This window comes from Rattus rattus, chromosome 8 (assembly GCF_011064425.1).
Source record: "Rattus rattus isolate New Zealand chromosome 8, Rrattus_CSIRO_v1, whole genome shotgun sequence".
In the NCBI taxonomy this organism is placed as follows: Eukaryota; Metazoa; Chordata; class Mammalia; order Rodentia; family Muridae; genus Rattus; species Rattus rattus.
The window spans coordinates 88,747,389-88,774,904 of record NC_046161.1 but is presented as its reverse complement, the minus strand read 5'-3'; the positions used below and the strand labels follow the sequence as shown (position 1 = coordinate 88,774,904).

General features: G+C 43.9%; 1 protein-coding gene across 1 annotated transcript; it reads left to right on the top strand.

The window, feature by feature from the left end:
* The first annotated feature begins 6,232 nt into the window (after positions 1 to 6,232).
* On the top strand, positions 6,233 to 26,731 carry Trim42 (tripartite motif containing 42). Its single transcript, XM_032911379.1, has 5 exons — positions 6,233 to 6,715; positions 9,968 to 10,665; positions 12,599 to 13,419; positions 17,299 to 17,523; positions 26,480 to 26,731. Exons 1-5 carry the CDS (start codon positions 6,375 to 6,377, stop codon positions 26,564 to 26,566), a joined length of 2,172 nt encoding a protein of 723 aa, XP_032767270.1. The 5' UTR covers positions 6,233 to 6,374; the 3' UTR covers positions 26,567 to 26,731.
* Positions 26,732 to 27,516: the final 785 nt, after the last annotated feature.

Genomic DNA, 27,516 nt, shown 5'->3' with positions numbered 1-27,516 from the left:
TTTCTTTATTAATAGCAGCATACATTCTCATTCACACTGTTGTTTGACGTACAGCCAGCCACTTTTGTGTTGGTTGCATGCTAAAGGATAAAAGTCCTCCTATTCAGAACTCAACTTATAGTAAAATTTATTTGTTTCAATGTGTTTCTTGTAGCTCACCGTGGCTTATAATTATATAAAAATATATTTAGATGATGGCTTTAAAATCATTTTTATAAACTAAGATGTATAGTCCCTTCCACTTTGCCTCTGCACCCTCATAAATCTAACTTAGTTTATCTTTACATATCATACAAAATATAAATCAGAGAATCAAGGTTTTTCCTGAAATGAGTGGTGGTGTATTATATATCGTCTGTGCATTGCTCTTTTCACTGAATTGTGTATATCAGGATTCAGTTTGGACCATTAGAGGAGGGTCTCACTCTTCTAGCAGCTCAGTCAGACATTGTGGGTGTTTGGTTTTACCTGATCTGTCTCTGTCCACGATGATTCATATTTTCTTTTGGTTTTGTGCCATTCCAGATGGGAAACTGGATATTCAAATGCGAAAGACTGAAGCTTGGCCTCTGCATCACCTTACAAAAAGAAAGTATGCTCAATAGGTTCAAATGCAGAAATAAAAAGTGTGAAACTCAAAGAAATCTTGTGGGGACTGCCTCAAGATAGGAGGTAAGACAATCTTTGTAGGGGTTTTAGGCTTTGTATTGCCTAAGGCTTCCAAAGCATGAGAAACTGATGCAAAAATATGCAAAGAGGATTAAATCAAAGTACAAAGATTCTACACAATGAGGGGAATGATCAAGATTGTAGGGGAAAGCCATGAGTTGGTAATTTATTTATTTTTTTTTGCAAAGCATTCAAATAACATTCAAATAATACCCAGGATACATAAGGAAAACAAACAACTCAGTAGCAAAGACAGAAAATCCAATTTAAAATGGACAAAGGGTATTACCAGGCACATGCACACATACTAAGAGAAGAAATTCAAATGGCCAATAAATGTATGAAAATATTCACTATCATTAGCTATCAGGGAAACATAAATAATATAAAAAACATAATGAGCTATCTCTCACCTCCATTAAAACAGCTGTTACCTAGAATGACAAAAGCTGACAAATTGTTAGGAAGAACACGGAGAAAATAAAATTTAGCCACAATTGGTAGGAGAGTTAAATAAAGGTCACTAGGTGAGTAACATGGAGGTTCTTAAAAACAAAACCTGAAAATAAAGCCATTACAGGACTCGTGATTTTTCTTCTAGATCAGTGGTTCTCAAGCTTCTTAATGCTGCAGCCCTTTAATACAGTTCCTCATGCTGTGGTGAGCCCAACCATATAAAAGTGTTTTGTGGCTACTTCATAATTGTAATTTTGCTACTGTTATGAATTGTAATGTAAATATCTGATATGCAGGATAGTTGATGTGCAACCCCCAAGGGGATCATGATCCACAGGTTCAGAACCACTGGTCTAGGTATATCAAAGAAAGCATATCCTATGTTTATTTTTAAACAAAAATCAACCAAAGTGTCCATCAATAGGATATACAAATGTGGCATATACGTGCATACTCTAATATGATTCAACCATTAAAAGAACTGTATTCTATCACTTGCAGCATAATTAATGGAACAGAGGACTATTATGTCAAGTGAAATAGTCTAGATATGGAAAAGTCACTGCTTCGTAGTCTCCCTCAAAATGAATGATAAAAAAGTCAGTCTGAATGTGGGACCAGGATTACTAGAAGATAGGATGATAGGAGAGAAGGAAGAGGGAGGGTGGGTAATGAGTTAAAAAGGAGGAGGATCCTGGGGAGATGGTTCAGAGACTAAACCACCAAAGGAAGATCATCACAGGATGGACCTAGCAACCCTCCCTTTTGCACACTTGTAGCAGATGTGCAGTTCAGTCTTCATAAGGATTCCCCAACAACTGGAGCAAAGGCTGTCCCTAAATCTACTATCTGCCTATGGAGCCTGATCTCCTAACTGACCTGCCTTGACTGGCCTCAGTGGGAGAGGATGCACCAGCCCTGCAGAGACTTGATGTCACAGGGTCAGAGGATACCCAAGAAGGCCCTCCGACCCCAGAGAAGAAGAGGAATGGAAGGAAAAACTCTGTGAGGGGGGATCTGAAGAAAGGAAGCATCAATCCAACAGTCAGGATGTAAAGTGAATGTATGAATAAATAGGAAAAACAAAAAAGAGCCCTTATTCTTACAAAGGACATGAGCTCAATTCCCAGCACCCACATGGTGGCTCACAACCATCCATAATTTCAATTCTAAGGGATCCGACACCCACTGCAGGCACCAGGCACACCCGTGGTGTTTTCAAACACTGTGCTGGCTTTGCGACTGATATATTAAGAAGTCAACTCTCTGGCTAAGATAAAAGAAACTCAGTTGACAGCAGATGCTGGTGAGGATGTGGAGAAATAGGAACACTCCTCCATTATTGGTGGGATTGCAGGTGGGTACAACCACTCTGGAAATCAATCTAGAGGTTCCTCAAAAAATTGGATATAGTTCTACCTGAGGATCCAGCTATACTACTCCTGGGCATATACCCAAAAGATGCTCCAACATATAACAAGGACACATGCTCCACTATGTTCATAGCAGCCTTATTTATAACAGCCAGAAGCTGGAAAGAACCCAGATGTCCTTCAACAGAGGAATAGATACAGAAAATGTGGTACATCTACACAATGGAGTGTTACTCAGCTGTCACAAACAATGACTTCATGAAATTCTTAGGCAAATTGACAGAACTAGAAATTATCATCCTAAGTGAGGGAACTCAGTCACAAAAGAACACACATGGGCTGCACTCACTGTGGATATTAGCCCAAAAGCTCAGGTTACCCAAGATACAATTCACAGACCACATGAAACTCAAGAAGAAGGAAGACCAAAGTGTGGATGCCTCAGTCCTTCTTAGAAGGGGGAACAAAAATACTCACAGTAGGAAATATGGAGACAATGTTTGGAGCAGAAACTGAAGGAAAGGCCATTCAGAGACTGACCCACCTGGGGATTCATCCCATATACAGCCACCAAATCCAGACAATATTGCAGATGCTAAGACTTACTGTCTCCTGAGAGGCTCTGCCAGAGCCTGACAAATACAGAGGTGGATGCTCATAGCCAACCGTTGGACTGAGAACAGGATTCCTAATGGAGGAGTTAGAGAAAGGACTGAAGTAACTGAAGAGTATTACAACCCCATAAGAAGAACAACAGTATCAACCAAACAGACTTCCCCCAGCCCCCAAGAGCTCCCAGGGACTAAATCACCATCCCAAGAGTACACAGGGATGGACCTATGGCTCCATCCGCATATGTAGCAGAGGATGGCCTCGTCTGGCATCAATGAGAGGAGAGGCCCTGGGTCCTCAAGTCTAGATGCCCCAGTGTGAGGGAATGTCAGGTCAGGGAGATGGGAGGGAGTGGTAGGTGGGTGGGGGAGCACCCTCACAGAAGCAGGGGGAGATAGTGGGCTCCTGGAGGAGAAATCAGAAAATGGGATAACATTTGAAATATAAATTTAAAAAACCAATAAAAGGGGGGGAAAGGAAGTCAACTACTAATCAGGTAAGGTGGTATATGTTTGTAATCCTGTTCACTGGAAAGCTGAAGCAAGGGGATTGTCGTGAGTTCTGTTAGCCTGGGCCATCTACCAAGACTTAATAAAGTAACTATATATGAATCCCCATAGTGTTTGGTATTTTTAACATGAATACTCCTAGTAGGCCAAATGCCACTTCTGCACACATACAGATGACTCAAACAGTGGTGAGAGAGAAGATTTTGTTAGAAAAAATAGCAACAGGTAAGTTGGACGATTTCTTAAACATGCTCCTGCAATCTGCTTAATTCTTTATTAAAAGCTTCCATTACATTAGATGGGCTCTGGTTTGCCTTTTCTCAACTTCATTTTTTTTTGTCAGATTAGGTTTAATGAATTCATTTTCGTCACATAAAAATAATTAGGGAGCTCCCCTTTGTTTGATAGTCTCTATAATTGATCAGATCACATGGGACTCTCTAATCTTTTATATGTCTTTTAAAAGTTTCATAGCATATCAACACAATGGATTTTGATAATATCCACCCCCGCTACCTCCCTCCAACTGACACCAGGACTCCTCCTGGTTTCTCCCTTTCTATTTTTAATTAATCACCAATTAAGTCCAATTGGTGTTGTCCACAAACATAGTGCGTGTAGGATCATTCACTAGGGCATGGGCACATGCTGTACCCCAAGAAAATAGGACCGTACTAGGCAGTCAAAACTGCCACAGCTCCTCAGCTGGAGGTGGGACCTTAGAACCAGTCCTCCCCCCCCCACAATGCTGGAGATACATGCAGATAAGCACAACTCTTGTTCATTCTTGTGTACAATGGCCTTCTTGTGCCAGAGATAGCATATCATGGCTCTCTTCCTCACCATCCTGCTCTTCCCTTCCTCTGTCTACTCTTCTTCATTGGCCCTGATCCTTGAGTTAGGAGAAGTTAACACGGATGGCCCATTTGTGGTTAACCATTCAAAGTCACATATTCTTAACACTTTGACCAATTATGAATCTCTGCAAAAAGATTGGCTTCTGTAGCTAGGGGCAATCTCTAACACCCATCTATGTGCACATGCAGGCAAGCACATTTCCACATATCTGCATGTGTGTATATGCACATGTATGCACACATGCACATATAAACAATGAAATCTCATATTTGGTACAACATGAACCCTGGAAACATGCTAAATTAAACAAGACCCCAAAAGACTGCATATTATTCCATATGTAGAACGCATAAATCAGAAAGATTATTTAATGAGGACTGGGGGAATAGAGGAGAAAATGACTTCTAATGGATGTCTTTTGGGTGACAGATGTTTTGGAATTAGATAATGGGAATACTTGCTCAATTTAATGAATAGGCCAAAAAGGCATTGACCGGATCACTCTAATAGTAAGTGAATTACACCTCGCTAATGTTTTTAAGAACAGAAGGGAAAGGATGCCTTATATAGACCAACGTTAAAATGGCCTGTGAATAGAACTCAGATCTTTGTGTTCCCAAGGGTAAGGAGGCTTATTGATAAAACTGAGTTTGGGCATCTCAAGAGGAGGTATCATACACCTCTTCCTGGCACTGGTGTGATCTGGAGTATGCTTTGCAGTGGTAATTTAGTAATGTCTACCAAAAGTAAAGTGCACACCCTAGGATCCAGAATTTTCAACTGTAGAGATCTAAACTCCATGCGAGGCTGGCCCAGTTAGCACTTCGGTGAATGTTCTTTCCTACTACAAGGGGGATAATCATGGGAAGAGGTAATAAATTATTCACTAAACTCCTGAAGCCAAATTCAGCTCTCACTTCTGCTGTTTTTTTGGAAGCATAATGAGACAGTGTTTCTGGGCTAGGGTGGCACGGCCGTGAAACCTCTGCTCCTTTAATCTTTGCAAGTTGCATGAAGAGGAAATCAAGACTCCCCCTGATAGCTAGGGCTCCTGAGTGCACACTGGCAGAGGCATGATTCTATGCCTCTTGATAAATGAATATGGTGGGGTGGGTGGGGTAGGGGTGGGTGGGTGGGGTGGGGAGAAGGAACCGAAGCCTGGGTCCTAAACCTGTGGGTGACTTAAGCACAAAGCCTCATGCACATGACCTCTGAAAGGGCATGAGTGAACCTGCGTCTCTGTCCCTTTAGTCCCTTTTCTGAATAGTGATGTCTCTTTAACTGTGACGGTGCCATTATTTGTAAACAATGTGCTTTACTGGTCGGAGTTCTGCTAATAGAAGAGCAGTATTGTGTTGATCTGTATTTCTCATTAGTCATACCCCTGTCTTTCAGTCACCACAGACAAAAAAAAAAAAAAAAAAGTCCCTGAAGTCAACCTACCCAAATAGTGAGAAAGGTACCAACAGAGGAAGGATGGCATCTAAGGTCCATGTGAACCCTTGAAATAGGACAAATGGCAGCCAACGCCTCCAAGAGCTCCATGGTGCCACCACTCCTGGGGCATTAGTCTCATGAGAAACACACAGTATGCATTCACATACCAGCTGCCACCCCTGGGTGCCCTCCTCTTACCTACTACTGAGCATGTTAAGACATGGTGGGAGACAGGGATTATGACATAAGCAGTGTCCACAGGCTGAAATAGGTAATCCGGCTCAGAAGGAGGAACATCACCTGTGAAGGCCTCATAGACTGGCCAGCTTCCTGCCACAACTCCCAAACTGCCAGCCTCACCAGAGTGGGCAAGAGTCCCGAAGGGAGAGAAGTGATCTCAGGAATCCGGTAGTGGACGCTGTCAAGACTCCAGAGGCCTTGTACCAGGGATCTAAGAGCCATGGACACAGCTATGTGTGTCTGTTCTCCATGCTGCACGTGGCAGAGATGCTGCCCCCGGCTGTTCTCCTGTCTATGCTGCAAGTTCATCTTCACCTCCGAGCGGAACTGCACCTGCTTCCCCTGCCCCTACAAGGATGAACGGAGCTGCCAGTTCTGCCACTGCACCTGCGCGGAGAACCCCAATTGCCATTGGTGCTGCTGCTCCTGGGCTAATGACCCCAACTGTAAGTGCTGCTGCACAGCCAGCACCAATCTGAAGTGCTACTACTATGAGAGCCGCTGCTGCCGCAATGTCACCGTCACATTTAGAAAGGGTCGCCTTCGAAGCATCCGCACCTCGTAAGTACTGAGTCAGTGCTGGCCATCCATTGGGTGACTACGTTGGCCCCAAAATAACTGGGAAGTGTGTGCCAGCTGTGGGTACTCCAGAGCAGGCCAGGGCTTCTTAGAGAGCACTCTACGTGGAAAAAAAAATCATTGATAATTTTGGAGCAGTTAAACAGCCAAGCTCCATTAGTTATGTGAATGTACCCTGCATGAACCCTTTGACCCCAAGGGCTCTCACCTTGCAAACTTCGCAAACCACTGTTCATGTATCCATTCCTCTCTTCGCCTTGTGCCTACTGGAACCAGGAAAATATTTAGCTGGGAGATATTAAGTTGCCCAGGACCATGCAGCATGGCTTGAATCCAGAGCTAGGCCAATGGTATTAATTTTTTTTTAAAAAAAATAGCCATTATAAAATGGAGATCATGATATGTGCTCTGTAACCTGTTTGATGATCCAAAAATACAAACTGTTCTTCATCCCCTTCCTGGGAACTGCAGCATTTACCTGATGTATCGGAACTCTAGGAGCCGCTTTTGACTGACCGTAGTAACCTACAGAAGTGCCCTGAGCTGACGGCTACCCTTTCTTTCCCCTCCAAAGTCATGACTGTGAGGTTCTCAGTCACTGGGGAGCGTGGCTACCCCACAGGCCAGCATGCCAGGGACATCAGGGGTGAGGGAGATTCAGATGGGAGGGAAGATCACAGACAGTGCTTTAGAGTCTGAGGTGTCAGCGGCTCCCAAATTCAGAAATGTATTGAAATCCCCTGGGGATCTTTAAAAATAAACGCTCACAAAAATAAATAAATAAATAAATAAATAAATAAATAAATAAATAAATAAATAAATAAAATAAAATAAAATAAAAATAAACGCTCACGTTTGCTCTCCATACCTCAACATTCTATTTTTCACTGATCTTGGGGTACAACGTGGGCTTCAGAACTGTAAGGACTCTACCCCTATCAGGTGATTCTAACAGGGAGAACTGGGACCTGGAGGCTTGGAAGGCAGATTCAAGAATGGGGCAAGACTTCAGCGGGGAGTGGGCTGTGCAAGGGAGCAGAGGCACCAGGGCAGGAAGGCAAAGCTGCGAGACTTGGTGGCTGCTTTTACATGAAAATCTGGGGGCAGGCAGATGCCCTTCTTGAACTTCAGTGCCAGGGAGTCAGCTACTCTAACGTGCTGGTGCCTACCTCCAACCCCCTCTCCTGGTCTTCGAAGCCCTTCCCTCCCAATCCTGCTCAGGAGCCTCGCTTCTTCCTCACTCTGGTCTAACTTAGCCTTCCCTCACTCTGGTCTAACCTAGACTTCCTGGCTTCATTCCTTTCCTCAGCCCCTTTCTCACAACTAAGCCAGTTCCTCGGGCCATTCGCAGAGTTCTCTCAGCCATGCCCAATCTTCACACAGTATCTCGTTTCTCCCTCATTCCCTCTTTCTGATCTCTTACACTCCCTCCAGACTGATCCCAAGTCTTACCTTTTTTTTTTATCAGAGAAGCCCATCCAGCTACTGTATGTATTACTGACTTGTGACTCCAGGTGAGACTGCAGGGACCAAGCAAGAGGCTGGGACACAGAAAAGAAATACGGCCGAAAACAGTGAGGCTGTAAGTCTGGATCTCAGCATCCAAGTCCTGAGGGATAAGCCAACTCTCTGGATGCCTAAGGATATATATATAGGGACACTGTTATCTCAGGGCTACCCTAGGGCAATACTCTTAGGAAGCACCTTTGACTATAAGTACTCTGAGGCAGGGATTCCTTGGCCAAGAAGGAGACAAAAAGAAAGAGAAAGCACGAAGGCAAGGTCAGAAGAGAACACAGCCCAACGTCAAGACCTTACTATGAACAGAGACTATAGGAAGAGCCTCAGACTGTGCATTGGCTTGCATCTCCATCCCCACAGCTGAGTCACTTATTTCCTAAACTGCCTTTACTCTGACTGCAGCCTCCCATAACATGCACTTGAATTACACAAGCATATAGTCTCATCGTCTGTGGTTCTTTCAATTGAATCCATGAAGCCGACCTCAGCCAAATAAAGACCCTTAACTCACAACAGTATAAGAATGCGTGGGCTTTCACAGGCTTGACTACTGTTCTCTTCTCTTGTGGTCTCCTCCTCTCTTGTGGACATTAGCTGTTGAATAGCACAAGAGAGTGATTACAGACACCATACATGCACTGATGATGGATTGCTTCATTAATCTAAATGAAACAATCTAGTTTCATTTACACTTCGTAAGCCCCCATGAAGGAAGTGCTGCAATCTTTGATTTACAGCTGGAGAAACAGAACACAAAAGAGATTAAGACTCCCTCTAAATGGACAACTAACTCTAAATGTGCCGTGCCCCATCATATATAAATTTCCCCGAGACAGATCCTTCGTATTGCTATTGATCTGGAAGTCAAGTCATGGGTTCTAGGTTCAGCTCAGAAATTGTCTCTTTCTGTCTTAACCCATTTACTACCTTCCTCTGGCCCATCCCACATACAACATTAATGGTAATATCACAGGCTTCCAGGCACAGCCACCAGAAGGGTGTCTGTAATTGAGTAAGATTGGATTTATTGACTTATGTGCAACAAGTGGGAACATGCCCCACTCCATGCCAGTGTGAGGTACCTGACAAACTGGGGCTTGTGTTCATGAGAATGGAGTCAATCTGTTGGTTCTCTTACTCCTGTCTAGAAAGCACCTAGAACACTTCGAGCCTGAATCTGCTACCAGAAAGAAAAAGAACAGACACAATCACTCTCATTCCCCCAGAGAAGGGTCATGGGAGGCCATTTATGTGGTTTGGACGATATTCTGATCCAGCATCCTGAGGCGGTATTACTTCTGCCCTGATACATCACAGCTACTGTGGTCTTATCTGATGTTCTGTGGTGTTGCTGGTATGCATGGGAACATCCAAGCCCAGCTAACCATGCCATTCCTCTCTACTGTCTTTCTCCCTCTCAAAATTAAAATTAGTAGGAAGGCACTACAGTGCTCTGGCTTGATCCAAAGAGAGCTCCTCAGTCAGTGCAGGCATTAAATTCAGTCTTCATGATCTTTTAAAATTCTATGGCATGGATACCAGCAGCAGGTACCAATGCCTTACCAGAGTTCATTTACTAAGAGAGTAGAGGCAAGCCAAGACAGGTAACATGCAGGTACCATTTATCACCTGTTCTATGAGCCACCTCTCTGGACAGGTCATTCCAGAACTTCTGTGTGTGTTCCTGAAGCCTGGGCTTGCTTTTTATTTCAGCTCAAAGACCGCCCTCCGCGTGGGGAGCAGCGACACTCAGCTGGATGAGCCCAAGACCATGCCGGCCAGCAGCCACCTGGTGAACCACCTCACCTGCCCCATGTGCAACCGGCTGCGCCTGCACTCCTTCATGCTTCCCTGCAACCACAGCCTGTGTGAGAAGTGCCTGCGGCAGCTGCAAAAACACGCTGAGGTCACTGAGAATTTCTTCATCCTCATCTGCCCCATGTGTAACCGCTCGCACTGCATGCCCTACAGCCACCAGATGCACCTGCCCGAAAACTACCTGCGCGGGCGCCTCACCAAACGCTACATGCAGCAGCATGGCTACCTCAAGTGGCGCTTCGACCGGTCCTCGGGACCCATCCTCTGCCAAGTGTGCCGCACCCGGCGCATTGCCTACAAGCGTTGTGTTACCTGTCGCCTCAACCTGTGCAATGACTGTCTCAAGGCCTTCCACTCGGATGTGGCCATGCAGGATCACGTCTTCGTGGACACCAGCGCCGAGGATCAGGATGAGAAGATTTGCATCCACCATCCATCCAGCCGCATCAACGAGTACTGTCGCAGCGACAACCAGCTACTCTGCGCCTTCTGCAAGATCGCTTTCCACAATGGCCATGACACGGTCAGCCTCATAGACGCCTGTTCCGAGAGGTCTGCAGCCCTCTTCAGCGCCATCGCCAAGTTCAAAGCAGGTCCTGGTCTGTTTCTTGCTCCCCCTCATAGTAACTCCCAGCTGTGAAAAAGACCAGATGATGGTGTGGGCAACCTGTTAGGGGGGCTTGTTCAACCTGGTGGAGAAATATAAACACTGGGAGAGCTGAGATGGCCAGCTACTGTCATGGATATCCCTGACAGCTATCACTGGCCAGTTAGTGTCTCTGTGACTCAGTATTTTCATCTATAAAATGGGAAGGATAGTGGTAGCTTCCTCAATGGATTGTTGTGAAGAATAAATGGATTTTCTTATAAAACATTCGCTCACCTCTGGAAAAAAACTTGGAGTATATATAATGAGCACATAAAAATCGTACAATGTGTTTACAATTTTACTGAACTTTAGCCCCATTTTCCAAAGGGGAAAAATAAGTTTTCTCTAGTCACATCCTGAAGTTCTGTTTTTAGGTAGGGTGTTTGTTGTTTTTGTTGTTGGTAGTGGTTCTTTTTTCTGAACATGACAGTTAATTTTAACTCCACCTCCCTGTTTCAGGGGAAATAATTAATCTAATGCTGAGAATTATCTCAGTTGAAGTTATCTTCCACAAACGTTCTGTCCAAGTTGTAGGCAACAAATTTAAAGAGCTTCTAATGGACAGGAAACAGTAACAGGAAAACTCCAGAATAGCCAGCATTATTCTGGCCAGCTGCTTTTATCCTTCTGTCATGGTTGTCCATATTGGTTGTATAATATAACTTATATAAAAACAAACCCAGCTTTTTATATTGGAGTGAAGAACAATAATATTCGTAAAGTTCAGTAAAAGGTTCATAATATCGAAATGTGTCTTAACCAGGTCAGACATGTCGCTGTCCCCAAGTAGACCTAGAAATCCATTTAGGGAATGGCTCCGCCTATACAGGACCATTTCATATAAGCCTTTGTCTTTAGTTTTCTATTGCTGTGATAAAAATACCATGACCAAAAACCACTTGGGGAGGAAAGGGTTTATTTTATTTTGCACTTCAGCATCATAGTCTATCATTGAAGGAAATAATGACCAGAATGTAGGACAGAAACCTGGAAGCATAAACTGACAGAAGCCATGGGGAAAATGCTGTTCATGGCTTGCCCATTCATGGCTAGCTCAGCCTGCTATTTTATAGTCCCCAGGACCACCTGCCCAAGCTGGCACCATTCAGAGAGAGCTAGGGACTTCCCACATCAATCACCAATCAAAAAGATGCCTTCACACTTGCCTACAAGCCAATCTTATGGAGTCATTTTCTCTCTAAAGATTCTTTCCTTTCAGATGATCCTAGCCAGGATACTTTAGGAACATACCATGCCAGTCTCAATAACCATATAGCACAGATGAGATGTGTGCTTATCCCATCCCTGCACAAGACAACTGTGCTTAAATAAGGTGGTCAGCAAAAGGCAGCCAGAAAGTCACACACCCTGACTCTCCAACACAAGTGTCAAACAATGGCAAACAAGACTTTCTTATAAAAATACTGGGCTGGGGGTGGAGTGGAATTATTACTACTTATAGTCCATGTCTATAAGGAATGGTCTATCATCAGTGACTGAAAGAACACAAGCTTGATTGGTAAAGCACCATTTAGTAGACATCAGAAATTTATAGAAAGTTATTTGTTTCTCTGCTACAAGAGAGACATGGTTCAGGGAAAAGTTACATATGCCAGGGGCACATGGAAGAATAGAGGGGAATTTATTTCAAAAGCCTGTTCTAGCCTGTGTGAGCCCAGCTCCAGGTCAGGTGTCTCTCTTCTCTCTCTCTCTCTCTCTCTCTCTCTCTCTCTCTCTCTCTCTCTCTCTCTCTCTCTCTCTTCTCTCTCTCTCACCATTCATTTCCTCTGAGTCCACAGAGACTTGCTCCACTTTGATATGGCTTTGATATCTGTGGAGATGAAAGTATTCACGGTATCAACGTGGTTGTGTTTCAGTCCGATATGAGATTGACAATGACCTGATGGAATTCAACATTCTAAAGAGCAGCTTTAAAGCTGACAAGGAAGCAAAGAGGAAGGAGGTCCGGAATGGATTCCTCAAACTGCGAGCCATCCTTCAAGAGAAAGAGAAGATCATCATGGAACAGATCGAGAACCTAGAAGTGTCCAGGCAGAAAGAAATTGAGAAATATGTATACATCACAACCATGAAAGTGAACGAAATGGATGGTCTGATTGCCTACTCCAAGGAAGCCCTGAAGGAAACAGGCCAGGTGGCATTCCTGCAGTCTGCCAAGATCCTGGTGGACCAGATTGAGGAGGGCATCCAGAATACCTTCAGGCCTGACCCTCAGCTGCGGCTTCACTCCCTACACTGTATTCCCTTGGACTTTGCAGAACTCTCCAGTGCCATCCACGAGCTTTTTCCTACAGGACCCAAAAAGACTTGCTCTTCAGGGGACTCACTCCCTTCCCAGTATCCTGTCCACTCGGAAATGATGGTCGCCAGGAAGGTCACATTCAGCACCCACAGCTTCGGCAACCAGCAGATATACCAGCGGAGCTCTTCCTTGATATCCTTCAACACCGCCAACGACAAGGGCAAGGCGGGTCTAGAGAACTATGGGAGAGCCCAGTCTGCCGCGCCTGCCAAAACAACTGATGGCCTTTATACTTACTGGAGTGCCACAGGGGAAACCCAGCCTCCGCAGAGTAGCAACAGCTTCCACAACTGGTATTCTTTCAACGACACCTCTGTGAGGACCCCAGGCCCAATTGTCATCTACCAGACTCTAGTATACCCAAGAGCGGCCAAGGTAAGACAAAGAAAGATGAGGGGCACAGAAAGAGAGAGGTCAAATAAGGTTGTCTACTCCTCTCTGGCCTCTAGTATGTGATCACTTGAGTCTACTCCTCCAGACTCTTTGCAGTCAGCCTAGTCAGTAGGTTCCGAAATGTTTATTAATCCAGTTCATGTATTGAAATCATAATGATAGGTGCGTGTAAATCCCAACCCTATGTGACAGTCTTTCTATTGAAAGAAAAACACAGGCTAGGAAGATGGCTCAGCGGGCAAGGGGCTTGTTGTGCAAGCATGAAGAACTCAGTTTGCATCCCTAGCACACATATCAAAGCCTGGTGTACTTCCAGTGCTGAGGAGGCGAGGCAAGGAGGTCCAGAGTCTTCCTGATTGGCTAGTCTAGTGGAAACAGGGAGCTCCAGCTAGATGACAGATGTTGCCTCAGGGATAGGTTGGTAGGTGGGTAGGTAAGTAGGTGGGTGGGTGGGTGGGTTGGTGGATGGATGGATGGATGGATGGATGGATGGATGGATGGATGGGTGGGTGGGTGGATGGATGGATGGATGGATGGATGGATGGATGGATGGATGGATGGATGAATGGATAGATGAATGGATGGATGGAAGAGTGGGTGGGATTTTTTATACATAGCAGAATATGGGAGAGAGACGACAGTAGAAGACAGTGTTGACCCCTGTTCTTCACACTAACATAAACCGTCAAGTGGGTTCACACACATGTGTGCTGAACACACACATATATATACACAGCACACGAGAAGGAAGGAAGGAAGAAGGAAGGGAAAAGAAGCCAAAAGAAAGAGTCAAATTGGAACTAAGGAAAGTCTCAAACTGGCTTGGGAGGTCATGGAGGTGGCGGGTAGAGTCCAGGACTGAATTAGACGTGCAGTTTCCACTGGCTGCCAGCTCTATGTTCCTTTAAACTGCTACCCTCTTAGATCCTGGCTCCCCAGAGCTTGAAAAGATTGGGATGACAATGTCCAGAAACATTCCAGTTCTCTGCTGAGACCCATCTTCTTTCTTAAGGGTGATGTGGAAAGTGGAGTATCTTACAGGTCTCCTCACCTGCTGTCTCATATGCCAACACTGGCCACTGGCCTTCTTAACCTAACAGTGAACAAAAGCTCTTCCCCTCACCATCTCTCTGAGATCCAGCTGAGCCTGAATTAAATTGCCTGTGGAGTACCTTATTCAAATTCCAAGAGGCGAAGGGTTGCTGGGCAACTGGAGTTTCTTGCCTCCTTTGAGGTTCCTACACGGACACACCTCCCGAATTACTCTGTGGCCTGTTTCCACATGGCACAGATCGGTTTTTCTGTCCCTCTCTCAAAGATATTAGGCATCTTATATTGTAGACTAGTGGCTTCCAAACACTGCCATCTCCTGAAGACTTGTTAGAAGGTAGGTTCCGTGTCATTGGTCTTCCAGGCTTGAGAGTCCGGCTCTCACAAGCTGCCAGGTATTGCCAGTTCTGCTGTCTGCAGACTGCACTTCAGTAGGTCGGGTCTACACCCAAGAAAATGAAGTCCAGCCAGAGACCAGGTTTTATCTTCTCCCACTGCGAGACATTATAATGTTTGCTTTGGAGGCAAAAACTAATGACACAAAAAAAAAAATGTGCCAGGTAGAACAATGCCCTCCTGGAGACCATCAAACACAGCACAAGTGTCTCTCCCTGTCCTTCACACAGAGATGGGGCATAGATGACATCCAGTGAACTCTGGGGACACTGTATCTCTTCTCAGTGCCAACCCCAGGCTCTCAGGGAGCCCACAGCTCCTGCTCTGAAGCACAAGGGCTGGTGGGGTCTGCTCCACAGTTGGACTTGGAGAAGTCACATGTGCTGCCTAAGAGGTATCCCTGGATAAGTTGGAGAGAGGGACACCTACCAAGGCAACCAAGCAAGTCTCTGCCACCTCACTATGGCCAGACAGTGATCTAATGTAAAATGATGATTATGGTGGTGGAGGTGGTGGTGGTGGTGATGATGGTGATGCAGAAAATCCCTGTTCTAGGGTCTTGAAATGGGCCTTTCCCAGGATCCATTGTGCTCTACAATATAAATTAAGTCTATTTTAACCTGGCCCCCAAATCTTCAGGACTTCTGTGTAGAAAATGTTCAAGTTGGTCTTAGAAGATATTAGTATGTATTCCAAAACTCTAGAGATTTTTTGATTCAATCTGAATTTTAGAAATAATTTTTTAAGAAACTATTCCCCCACAAAAAAAAATAAGATGAGGATTTATACCCCAAAATACTCATTGCAGCATTTATCTGACTGCTCAACTATAGAATAAAAAATAACTATAGTTATTTCTGAAACAGTTTTTTATAGTTCCATTACATTTATTCATTTTATCTCTCTCTCTCTCTCTCTCTCTCTCTCTCTCTGTGTGTGTGTGTGTGTGTGTGTGTGTGTGTGTGTGTGTGTGTGTGTGTGTGTGTGTGTGAAAGGGAACATCTATCTGCCAGAGAATACAAGTGGAGGTCAGAGGAAAACCTGAGTGTCTGTTCTCTCCTTCTACTATGGGGCTCCTGGGAATCAAACTCCAGGTTGTCGGGCTTGGCAGCAAGTACCTTTATCCTCTGAGCCATCTTGCTGGCCTCTGTGGGCAGTTTTTAAAGGTGGTGCTTTACCAGATTTTTGATGGTATAAGATATATGAACTGTAAGTTAAGAAAATACATCAGATCCATGCAATCCCAATTCCATGCATGAGTGTGTTTGTGCCTCCCCTGACAGTAAAAAGACTTACAGGAATCAATGTGTGGATTAGGGGAGATGTTTATTTTCTTCCCTTATACTTCCTCTGCATTTCCAACGTGTGCTACCATAAATGTGCTTGTTCTGATCATCAGAAAGAATATGAATTAATTTTATTAAGTTGAATGATTTTATTTCTGAAATTTAGTGCTGATGAAATTGTACATTAAAAATACATTTTTTTGGGGTTGGGGATTTAGCTCAGTGGTAGAGTGCTTGCCTAGCAAGCGCAAGGCCCTGGGTTCGGTCCCCAGCTCCGAAAAAAAAAGAAAAGAAAAAAGAAAAAAAATACATTTTTTTAAGTTGAGGGCCAGCAACATGGTGGCACTTACCACCAAGCTTAACAACCTGGGTACTATTCCAAGGACCCGTGGGGTTGGAAGAGAGAACAGATTCTAGCACGTTTGTCCTCTGACCTCCACATGTACTCCATGGTATTTGGCATGCATGCAAGTGAGCTCACTCACACATACACAAAATAAACAAACAAACAAATATGAAAACACTACTATCACAAACTGTTTCTATGCCAAACATTATCTGCTCTCTGAGACTTGTTACTCTATCTCTTCTTGGGAGTTGATATCTTATGATTTGAGTATGAACATTCTGTCGTTATTGTTGGATATTTCCTCAGGAGTAGAGAAGGAAATACTTTTGCATCCCAGACAAATGTGTGACTCTACCGTGTTCTGTGTGAGTCCACTGGTATTTGCCAAATGTCTCCTTCCATGCCTATAAAGTGGGAGGATAAAATCTGCCTCCCAAGGCTTCTGAATTCATCAGATTTGTAGATAGAAATGCCTGATTGAAAGCTGATACGCAACAGGCATCTGGTAAGCACTATTTATCTACGGCCACGGCCTTCATGTCAAGTGACAGTAACAGAACCCTGAAGAGCACACCCATTCCCAAAATCCATTCCATGTATCACACGAAACTTCACCAGAGCTTCCCAAGACCCTTACTCATGGTCTAAATCAAAGCTCTCAGCAGCTGTAAAGATGGGGTCAGCTTAAGTACAGCCCACAGACAGGCTACAGCACAAATCCTTATGGGAAGAACAGAGCAATGTGTGTTGGTGCCATGCTCATACACCCAATTCTCCTAGGTTTACTGGACGTGCCCAACAGAAGATGTGGACTCTTTTGAGATGGAATTCTATGAGCTCATCACCACCCCTCCTAATAATGTTCGCACAGAGCTCTGTGGACAAATTCGAGACATCATGCAGCAGAACCTGGAGCTGCACAACCTGACCCCCAACACCGAGTATTTGTTTAAGGTTAGAGCCATCAATGAAAACGGTCCCGGGCAGTGGAGTGACATCTGCAAGGTACTGTGTACATTTGCTTCTTAGGTTAAACTTTTTTTCTATTACTTATGTCTTAAGTTTTAAATTTTTATTGGAGAGTCACACATATGCACACATGCCCACACACATATACATACATGCATGACATAGTATGCAGATGGATGTTAGAGGCTCAAACTGAGGGTCTCCAGCTTGTCAAGAGCCTTTACCAGCTGAGTCATGTCTCTGACCCATCAGATGGGAATGTCTTCCTAGAGTCAGGAATTGGCTTAACTGGGAAGATCAGCAGAGATCACAGAGAATTCTGCCTCTAAGCCAGAAAGCTGGTTAACTCTCTGCCAATGATGGCGTCTCTCATCTCCACCAGACTTTTCAGGCCACATCTGAGGATCATAAGTTCTGCTGAACTCAAAACTACTGGATCTAGGCTTTGTGTTAGGACACAGAAGTTCAGAGTACAACCAAGCATAATGCCCCCTTCGGCCATAGTCAGGGACTAGTAGTCATTGTATGAGAAGAGTAAGAAATAATTACAATGGGAAATTCCAAAGAAGCAGTGCTCCCTGCAAAGAGGAGGTGTGAAACTTAGCAAAGAGATAGGCAGCCAGTTAAATCAGCATTTCCCACAGAAGGCAAATGAAACTTGTGGTACAAGAACATCCCGTGCAATATTTAAGACTTATTTATACTAAAACTACTTTTGGTTTCTCTGGTAGTTAAAAAAAAAAAAAAAGGCATTGAGCAGGTCAGGTTGGCTCCATAAAGGAAAGAAACAAACCATTGTTTTTTGTGATGGAGAACTGATGCTTCTCTCAATTCCCAGTAATGGCATACTTCCACGTGAACGCCATTGTAGTGATACTGAGGATACCGGGACTGTCAAGAGCTATCATACTATTTAACTGTGAAGGTGCTCTTTGGAATCCAAATAAGTCTTAGAGGTTCTTTAAAAGCAAAAGGGCCAGGTCTGTTCATTTAGAGTTTGGAAGAAGGGAATTTATGGCACCGAGAGAAGGAAGCCTCGGAAAACTTCTAAGACACGCCTAGAAGAGATGTATCTGTCTAATCTGATGTCCACAGAAACTAGAAAGTTATCACCCTTCTCTCTCCCCACCTCTTCTCTCTTTCCTCCTCCCCTTTCCATCCCATGCCCCTCCCCTTCCTTCTCCCTCTCTCCTTCCTTCTCCCCATCTCCTCCCCTGTTCTCCCCTCTTCTCCTTTTCCCTCCTTTTCCCCTCTTCTTGCCCTCCCCTTCCCTCTTCCTCTCTTCTCCCCTCTCTTCTCTTCTTCCTTCTTTCCTGTCAACTTCTCTCTGAATCGGCCTTATTTTGAGGCCCTTCTAAGTTTCTGCTCCACTAAACCCAGCTTTCATGGACTCTTGGGTTGTCTCCATCCATGCCCTGAGTGGTCCAAGTGTTCAAGGCCATTTAGTGGGATTCATTGTGCTTTAATAATCCAGTCAGATGTCTGAGGGATGGATTGTTCCTTCTCATGATGGTGGAGAGTGGGAAGGAAGTGGAGTTCTGCAGAGTGGGGCTAGTCCTATCACCTGGCATCGTGTTTCCCTCCCCCTCCCACAGAGGCCAGACACTTACATGCCAAGAAATGCGATGAGAGAGCCTGCCTGGCTGCTCAGCTACCTGTTCCTCTGCCAACCTCTCAGCCTGTTTGACAGTTGCCACGGAGACCTTCTCACTCCAGAGCCCTGAAGCCTATGACCTATTGCTACATTTTCTACTCTGTGCTCTTGACTATGGATTTTCTTTTAATCTGACTCCCCCTTTAGACTCCCTTGGAAATGTCTTACCCAGGAAGGGCACTCAGTAGTTAATTTTTCTTAGTGAATCATCTGTCATCTCTAGATGTGAGGATTGGGGATGGATAGAGAGATCGAGGCAAGTCTGCCACCTTACCCTCCTGGGTCCTCTCATCCCTCTCACACTGTGACCTCCTTACAAACAAAATTCTTGCCTAATTCATCTTTCGCTCTCCTGTGGTGCTTACCGAAGCAGTTTGCACACAGCAGCCTCTTAACGGTTATTGAGCGGAAACATGAGTAAAAATGTAACCAAACAAATGAATGTACGAGTGAATGTCTAAATTAAGGACTGAGGGAGTAAATTGATAAATAAAATTAATAATCGCAAAGTATCATAAGACGCCTGAAGGCAGAATGTTTTATACAGTCAGTCAAAGAACAGCCTCCCCTAAATCTGTCTTTATGCGATTAATTTGCCCTCTCTGAACGAGAGGGAAATGCATGTCTGTCTCTTTGCCTTTTCACACAATATCTAAGTGAGCAGAACCCTAATTAATGAGGTTTTCTGGAAGCTTCATTTTTATCTGACTCAAAGCTCTCCAGTATAGATTTTTCCTTCAGAAGTAATTCTTCCTCCCCCCTTTGCGGTTCTATTAGCATTCCCAAGGAAATGCTGGCTTCCTTAACGTTTGTCATGATTTGCATAAGTAAAGGCTTCACCAGCAAATGAAAATAAGATGGTGTGTTTGAATGACATTTATAAAGCTTCATAAAAGTAATGGCTTTAGCTCTTTCCTATAAAACTCGAATTTTTTCTCCTTTGGCACTGGTGTGCGAGTATTTCTGAAAGGTTTCATTTGAATGTGCCTATGAGGTAGCATAATCACGTCTTATCCCAACCTCCCCAATTCCATCGTATGTACGTTTATAAAAGACGTGAAAGAAAATCTTTTATATATGATTTGCATAGCCCGACTTGTTGAATTTTTTTGTAAAAAAAAAAAATTTTCCTTGGTGCATAATACGTGCAACAAGGAAATTTGCTAGCCAACACTTTAAAGGTCACATTTGAAGGTCAACTCTGCATTATCCATTATCACTGATCAGCCCGGAGTCTCAGATGTTTCCTCGAGGAGGAAGTTCTTATGGAGAAAACACAGGGGATGGGTCTGTATTCAAAGCCAGAATTCTGGTCTCCTGGACCATAATCAAACATAAATAAGCCTAGGAGGATTGTGCTCAGCCCTGGAGTCACACAGTGCATGACGCTGGGGAGTGATGTCAGAGCGTTGAGTCTCTGATGGATCAATTGTTGGTTCTGAGACAGAATTGTGTGTTGAAAAGAACTTCAGATTTGTGCTCACGCTCCCGAGTCCAACCCCAACAACACTAGCTTGCTAGTTCCACAGCAATAGGATACCATTTGGTCTTACTGGTTCCTCATGGCTCTGTCTCTGTCTCAAAGCCTCTAACATCAAGGAGCCTAATGGTCCATTTTAAAAAGGACAGATAAGTCCTTCTCAGTCTGTCAGTCTCTCAATAATATCTATGTACTGAAGAGACCATTCTTTGGTCACCCTGGGTCTCCTTAGCCTGCACTGCAGCTGAGGTGCTGGCACAGAACAAGGCAGCCTCTCTCCCACTAAGTCCCAACTTTCCTCAACTCAGGCTGTTACACATCTTAAGGGTTGAGATTGAAGATCGTGCTACTGACTCTAGTTCACCCTCAGGACTGCCACCTCCACCCTAGACACCCACTCACTCACAGTGGCTCCAGGTCCTGAAGTGATCCACACATGCTTTCCTGTCTTTGTGCACACCAGAAGATGGACATCAGATCCCATTACAGATGGTTGTGAGCCACCATGTGGTTGCTGGGATTTGAACTCAGGACCTCTGGAAGAGCAGTCAGTGCTCTTAACCGCTGAGCCATCTCTCCAGCCCCCACACATGCTTTGTATCCTGTGTCCTGAGTGAGGCTCTACAGTTTCCCAAAGAAGTCTGAACCATTGCTATAAGTAAAATTCTTCTAGTCCTTTCCTACGTACCCTGTAGCTGGAGAAGCTTGAACTCTGAGAACAAGTATAACTTGGGTTCAAACTAGACCTGGCTTGGTTTTTAACCTCATGTACACAAGCTTTAATTAATTATATACCCCTCTCCATCCACACTGGTCTTTGCAAGGACTGTGCCTTATTTCTATATTCCAGTTTGTGACGTCTGTTCTAAGGAGGGTTTATTTGTTTCTCTTTGTTCTGATGTGTTCTTACACCACACGTATGGCTGCTTGTTGTGTGTCACTACATACACATACACATATGGCATTGTGTTCATCTCCCCCTGCCTTGTCCCTTTTTCTCTAAACACTGTGTCTGAATGATCTGTCTACATCAGTGGTTCTCAACCTTCTTAATGCTATGACCATTTAATACAGTTCTTTCCTTTGTAGTGACTCCCCCAACAACCATTATTTTTGTTGCTACTTCATAACTGTAACTTTGCTACTGCTGTGAATCAAAATGTATAAACATCTGTGTTTCCTGATAGCCTTAGACAACTCCTGTGAAAGGGTCATTCCACCCCTCAAGAGCATCACAGCCCACGAAGCACTGATCTATGGTTATGGGTATTTTGTCCCTGAATTTCTGATGCTATGCCGTCCTTCGTAGCGTGCATCTGCTTCTTGCGTGTCACCCGTCTACTCAGTGTGGACACCCAAGTTACCTCCACTGATGCTACAGTAGACAACATGTGACCAGTTGTGGCTGGGATGGAGCTGTAAAAGTCTCTCTGGTTTTAGTATGATTCAGGTAGAGTTACACTAACAAGTTGGTACAGATCGGGGATCATTAGACAGTCACAACTCTGAATGAAAATCTTTCCCACTGTGCTCCTGAGTGATCTTTCCCCCATGTATCCCTAAAGTCCACATTCAAATTTCCTCCTACAACAATGGCAGTGGGTTACATTACAGCTGCCCTAACAGCCTCAGTTTAGCTTCATTGCCTCTTTAAAGGACCTGACCCAGCAGAATCATATCTGAGAATAGGACTACAACATGTAGATTTTAGAGAATCATCATTCATTTAACATAAGAAATGCACTATGACTAAAATTTCTGGGTCATAAACTAGGTGGTTGTCTTATTTAGGGTTTTATGCTGTGAACAGACACCATGACCAAGACAACTCTTTTTTTTTTTTTTTTTTTTTTTTCCCGGGGCTGGGGACCGAACCCAGGACCTTGCACTTCCTAGGCAAGCGCTCTACCACTGAGCCAAATCCCCAACCCCCAAGACAACTCTTATAGGACAACATTTAATCAGGGCTGGCTTACAGGCTCAGAGATTCAGTCCATTATCGTCAAGGCAGGAGCATGGCAGCATGCAGGCAGGCATGGTGTAACAGGAACTGAGATCTCTACATTTTGTTCTGACGGTAAACAGAAAATTGGCTTCCAGGGAGCTAGGATGAGGGTCTTAAAGCCCACACCCACAGTAACAACAAGGCCACGTCTCTCCTAATAGTGCCACTCCCTGGGTCAAGCATATACAAACCAACACGGCAGTGTACACACACATGAATATTCCTTAAGACCTGATATCCTAAACTCAGCCTGCATTTATCACGATCTACTACACGATAGTCACATCAACTCATTTTATTTTCCTACATTTCATATTAAATGCTCATGCTCTTCCAGGATTCCTCCCATCATCAGTCCATTAACACCCTTTGCCTACATCTCTACCTTCTCACCCCACCCACACCTGCACCGAGTCCTGATTGGGTGACTCGCAGGACACCATGTATTTTAAATGATGGTTTTAGACATTGCTAATATTTCCGCTCCTCTGATATTTGCCTTATCACCTCTGTTCATACTGTACTCCATGAAATGGCAGGAGCCTTAAACTTTCAAATAATCAAAGTCATAACAGGTTTTTCCTTATGGTATGACCTTTTGGAATTCTGTTTAAAAATGTCCTCGCCTTGACTTGGATCACAAAGATAATCTTCTACGTGCTCCTTTATTAAATTTATAGTTTCACCTTTTGAGTTTTATCAATGCAGAGTCTACCTTTCAATGCAATGCAAAGAACAGATGCACCTGTCCTGCCACAACTGAGCCTGTTTGTCCAATGTTGTCTACTAGGACTGGGCTGGGTACAGTCATGGTGCTATTTTGATCTTATTTTCGCTGCCTGTATATCTAGGGCTCATTCCTGAATCCCCTATTATGTTTCAGCATTATGCTTTCTACACTGACAAAAAAAAAATGGCTTCAGCAAAAACAAGGCCCATGCAAGGTAAAGATAATATTGTATAAATGGTAGCAAACCACCCGTTGCTAGGGGAAAAATGGAGATAATATATGTGTAGAGCCCTAATAACAGTGAAATGAGAGCGTAGGCTGTACACGGAGCCATGGGGCCAGTGAAGAGGGCTAACAGTGCTGTGAGTTATGGGGCTAGGAACCAAAAACATAGAAGACGTGAGGTTTTTGTCTCAAAGTGAAGATGTCCAAAGATAAAGACTGGGGATGTCACGAATCGGTCTCCACTCTCCCATCAGTGCTCGTCTGCTTTTACTGCGGTTTAGCCTCAGCTTTGTGCTGTCCTCATGAAGTGCCAAGGCATCATCATTACCCATGTAATAGACTAGATAATCAGGGAGACTTACTTAGTCATATAAACATCAAAGGAACTCCTTGTGGTTATTGTTTGAGTTATTTTATTTTTAATCACAACAGAATTGGGTTAGAAAGTCATTGAGAAATTAATTGGAAGACAGTTGATATGTTTGCTATGTTACCTGAACGTTTATTCAAACTGCTTTGTGTGAGGTTTTCTAGGTCTTCAACTTTGTGTTCCTGGGTAAGCTACATAGTTTAGTAATCTAATGAACCGCATGAAGACTACACTGTATACTATGTCATATGTGATTAATTTGCTATGATTTTAGATGCATAATCACATGGTAAGTCAGTGATCATGTGAAGTAACAGATATACCAAATTGATGCCGTGCATCTGTGTATCCAAATATGTTGCACCCTTAAATATATCTAGGAAAAACACAAAGGTGATTAGTGCACAACCTTTGATATTATGAGTGTTTGTTTTATATTGTAGTATATTCCTCACAGATGGCTGGTTCAGAAGAAAAACTATTGTTCTCTATAGATAAATCTGAGTCCTAGCAAATCTTTAAGGACTCTATCATTCCAATAGTCTGTTGGTTTGCCTTGCTTTCTCAGGCACAAAATCTTATCATCTCTAAGTAATGGTGCTTTTATCTCTCAGAGTTTTTGAGTTTATATTTCTTTCTCTTTCCTAACCACTTTAGTGGGAACCTTGAGTCAGACACAGAATGGCAGAAGTAGACACATTTGTCATATGCTGACACTAAACTTTCTCCATTGACTTTATTGTTTTTCATTCAATGTTTAGGTTTATAGCCATTCACCTAAAGGAACATCTTCTGATTTCCAGGTTTCTGAGAGCTTTTGCATGGAGAATGAGATTTGCACTAGTTGACATAATCACATGATTTTTCTCCATTAGGCCTTTATCCATGAAGTAAATTATGACGGGTCTTGTTTGGTTGTTTGGTTAGTTGGTTTGGTTTGGTTTAGTTTGGTTATGGTGCCAGGAATTAAACTAAAGCCGGGGCCTATCCTAAGCATCATCCCCAGCTCACCATGGCGGCCTTGTCTCTTCATGAAATAAGCCCATGGTTAGCATCATGTATTGCTTTAATATGCCATCCTAACAGCTATTTCTGTTACCATATTCTAATTTTATAGGATTATATCTATGGTCATAAGTGGATTGGGCACATCACTGCTCATTTATATTGTTTTTATTGGAGTCCAGGATTGATATTTCAAATCTAGCTTCTAGGAGTTGGAGACCCTCACTCTCCTCTCCTTTTCTGGGGCAGCCCCGTTACACAGCTTCAGTGTGGGACGAGGAAGGAGGTGCCAACTGTCATTTCAATTTCTGTAGCATTTTATGTTCCTGTCTTTTTGCTTCTTCTGTCCTCTGTTTTGCCTGCTGCTGCTGCTCACGAACACCCCTCAGCCACCTCTGTTCCATCCCATTGCACAGCCATTGGCTTTGAAGACCCTCACTGTGGTTTGAGACAAAACTGTAAAACGTGTATTTTCAAATGCAGTTCCAAACCCCATAACCACAATACCGTTAGGCCTTGTTCGCCCTCCCCAGCAGCTCTGTGCGTCCGCCATTTTTCATTTCATCCTTATCAGGATTGTATCCACGCAGCATCCCTGCTTTTGCCCGACACAAATATAAAAGATTAAAAACATTATCATAGAGACTTTGTGTGGTGTATAAACATTTCTCTTCACCAATCTAACCCAATCCCCACCCCATCTACTCCTTTGTCATGTGTCCTAATTTGTATGGGCAGTGGGATCCTCCATCCCAACTTTAGTCCCTAAATGCCTCTTCAGCAAATGTGTATTAGGGAATGGTAACGATACGGGTCAGAGGAATGGAGAAGCCTACCACCTCCAAGGTAAGTCACTGGGAAGCATGATGAAGTTGAGTCAGTGGGGTTTTTAAAAAGGTCTCCTTAGCCCTGTTGTCCAGCACCTTGCCTTTCTTGGGTAGCACTGAGTCACTGACCATACTAAAGTTAGTACAGGTCATTCTTGTCTGTATAAAATGGAGAAAATTGGATGACTTGCAAATTCTGTTTTATTCATCTTTCATGCTCATCTCTAAGAATCTTCTCTATACTTAACCAGTGTTGAGACTACAGAGACTTCAAACAAATAAACAAAAACTGTCCTTTCTCCAAAACCCTAAACAGGTCACCCCAAGTTTAGTAAAGAAACCACTCATTAGCTGAAACTTAGAACTTGAAAGACGGGAAAGAGACAAAGTTCCAGAGGCAAGGGTTGAGGGGATGTTCTGTGGTAAAGGCCAGTTGGGGTCTAGTCTGTCATGTTTGTCCACATTCGGTTGTATGAACTGCCTTGAGAGAGGTAGAACCTGATGTGTAGAATTGAAGTGCCACATACAACAACTGTGAAATCTCTGTGGTACCCAGTCTGGAGTTGTTCATCTCTAAAGAGGGGCTGACCATGCGCACTTATGGGACATTAATGAGATGGAGTGGTCCCGGGCTCTAGATGGTCCTTCTAGGTCCCTCTGTAGATGGTCCCATGCACTCTTTGCTTCCCCTTGCAGGTGGTAACACCAGATGGACGTGGGAAGAACCGAGCTAAGTGGGGACTGCTGAAGAATATCCAGTCTGCCCTCCAGAAGCGCTTCTGAGCCTTGGAGTACCCCTCAGAACTCTACTGCTCATAGAGATACCTATATGTATATGTATGTATTTTTCTCACCACATTCTTCAAGGAGGTTGTAGATGGACGTTTCCAGTACCTCTGGGTTTTCCAAAAGGAGTCTCCTAAAAGCCAATAAAGTCTGACATCATAACCTGCTGTGATTGGTTCATTATGATGAACCTAAGAGACAAAGTAGCAGGCCTGCAGGTCTGTATAAGCTCGGGTTCCATCCTGGGCTCAGAATTCATGGTGCTATGTACGGAACAAGTGGCATGCACCTGGGGGGGGGCATTGTTCTGATTGATCTGTCTTGAAGGGAGACCCCTGGGTGTTCATTCAGTGCTGGCCTGACTCACTCTAGGTGTCTGAGCAAATCAGCAATTGGCGAGGAACGCTTTTCCTCAACACGTAATCTATCTCAATCCAAAGCAGTCAACACTGTGAGAATGTTCTTCCTAATTATTAAGCCCATGTTTTCCCACAGCTTTTGCCCATGATCGGAAGTCTACCTCTGGCCAATAAAAAGAGCCAGGCCTCCCTCTTCTCACTCCTCGGTAACCCGGAACAAAGGAGAAGCAGCAGAATTCCTGGTATGAACTACAAGACTGGATGCCCCAGGGAGCTTTGTTACAATCCCATCCCTGCAAATGATGGGCCAGATCCACCATCAAATTTGGTATTATCATATAATCGTTTCTTTGAAAGGCTTTGGAATCATCATTAGTACAGCAAGCAAATTAAATGACACGCCAGCAGGGATTCCACTCCTGATAAGCTAAAGTGAAATTAAACCTTAAAAAATTAACTGTGTGAATATCGCATTATCGTGATCGCGCCTACTCACGGCACTGACAACGACCACGGTGCAATCAAAGAATCCATACATCCCAATGCTGCCTTTCTAGATACGACGTGAACTTGCCTGCAGGGACTAAA

What these genes read in the sequence shown, in the direction of transcription:
- Trim42 (XM_032911379.1), top strand. Translation starts at nt 6,375, where the DNA reads ATGGACACAGCTATGTGTGTCTGTTCTCCATGCTGCACGTGGCAGAGA. An exon ending in CTTCGAAGCATCCGCACCTC is followed by an intron (nt 6,716 to 9,967) that starts GTAAGTACTGAG and finishes TTTTTATTTCAG; the next exon opens with CTCAAAGACCGCCCTCCGCG. An exon ending in CATCGCCAAGTTCAAAGCAG is followed by an intron (nt 10,666 to 12,598) that starts GTCCTGGTCTGT and finishes GTTGTGTTTCAG; the next exon opens with TCCGATATGAGATTGACAAT.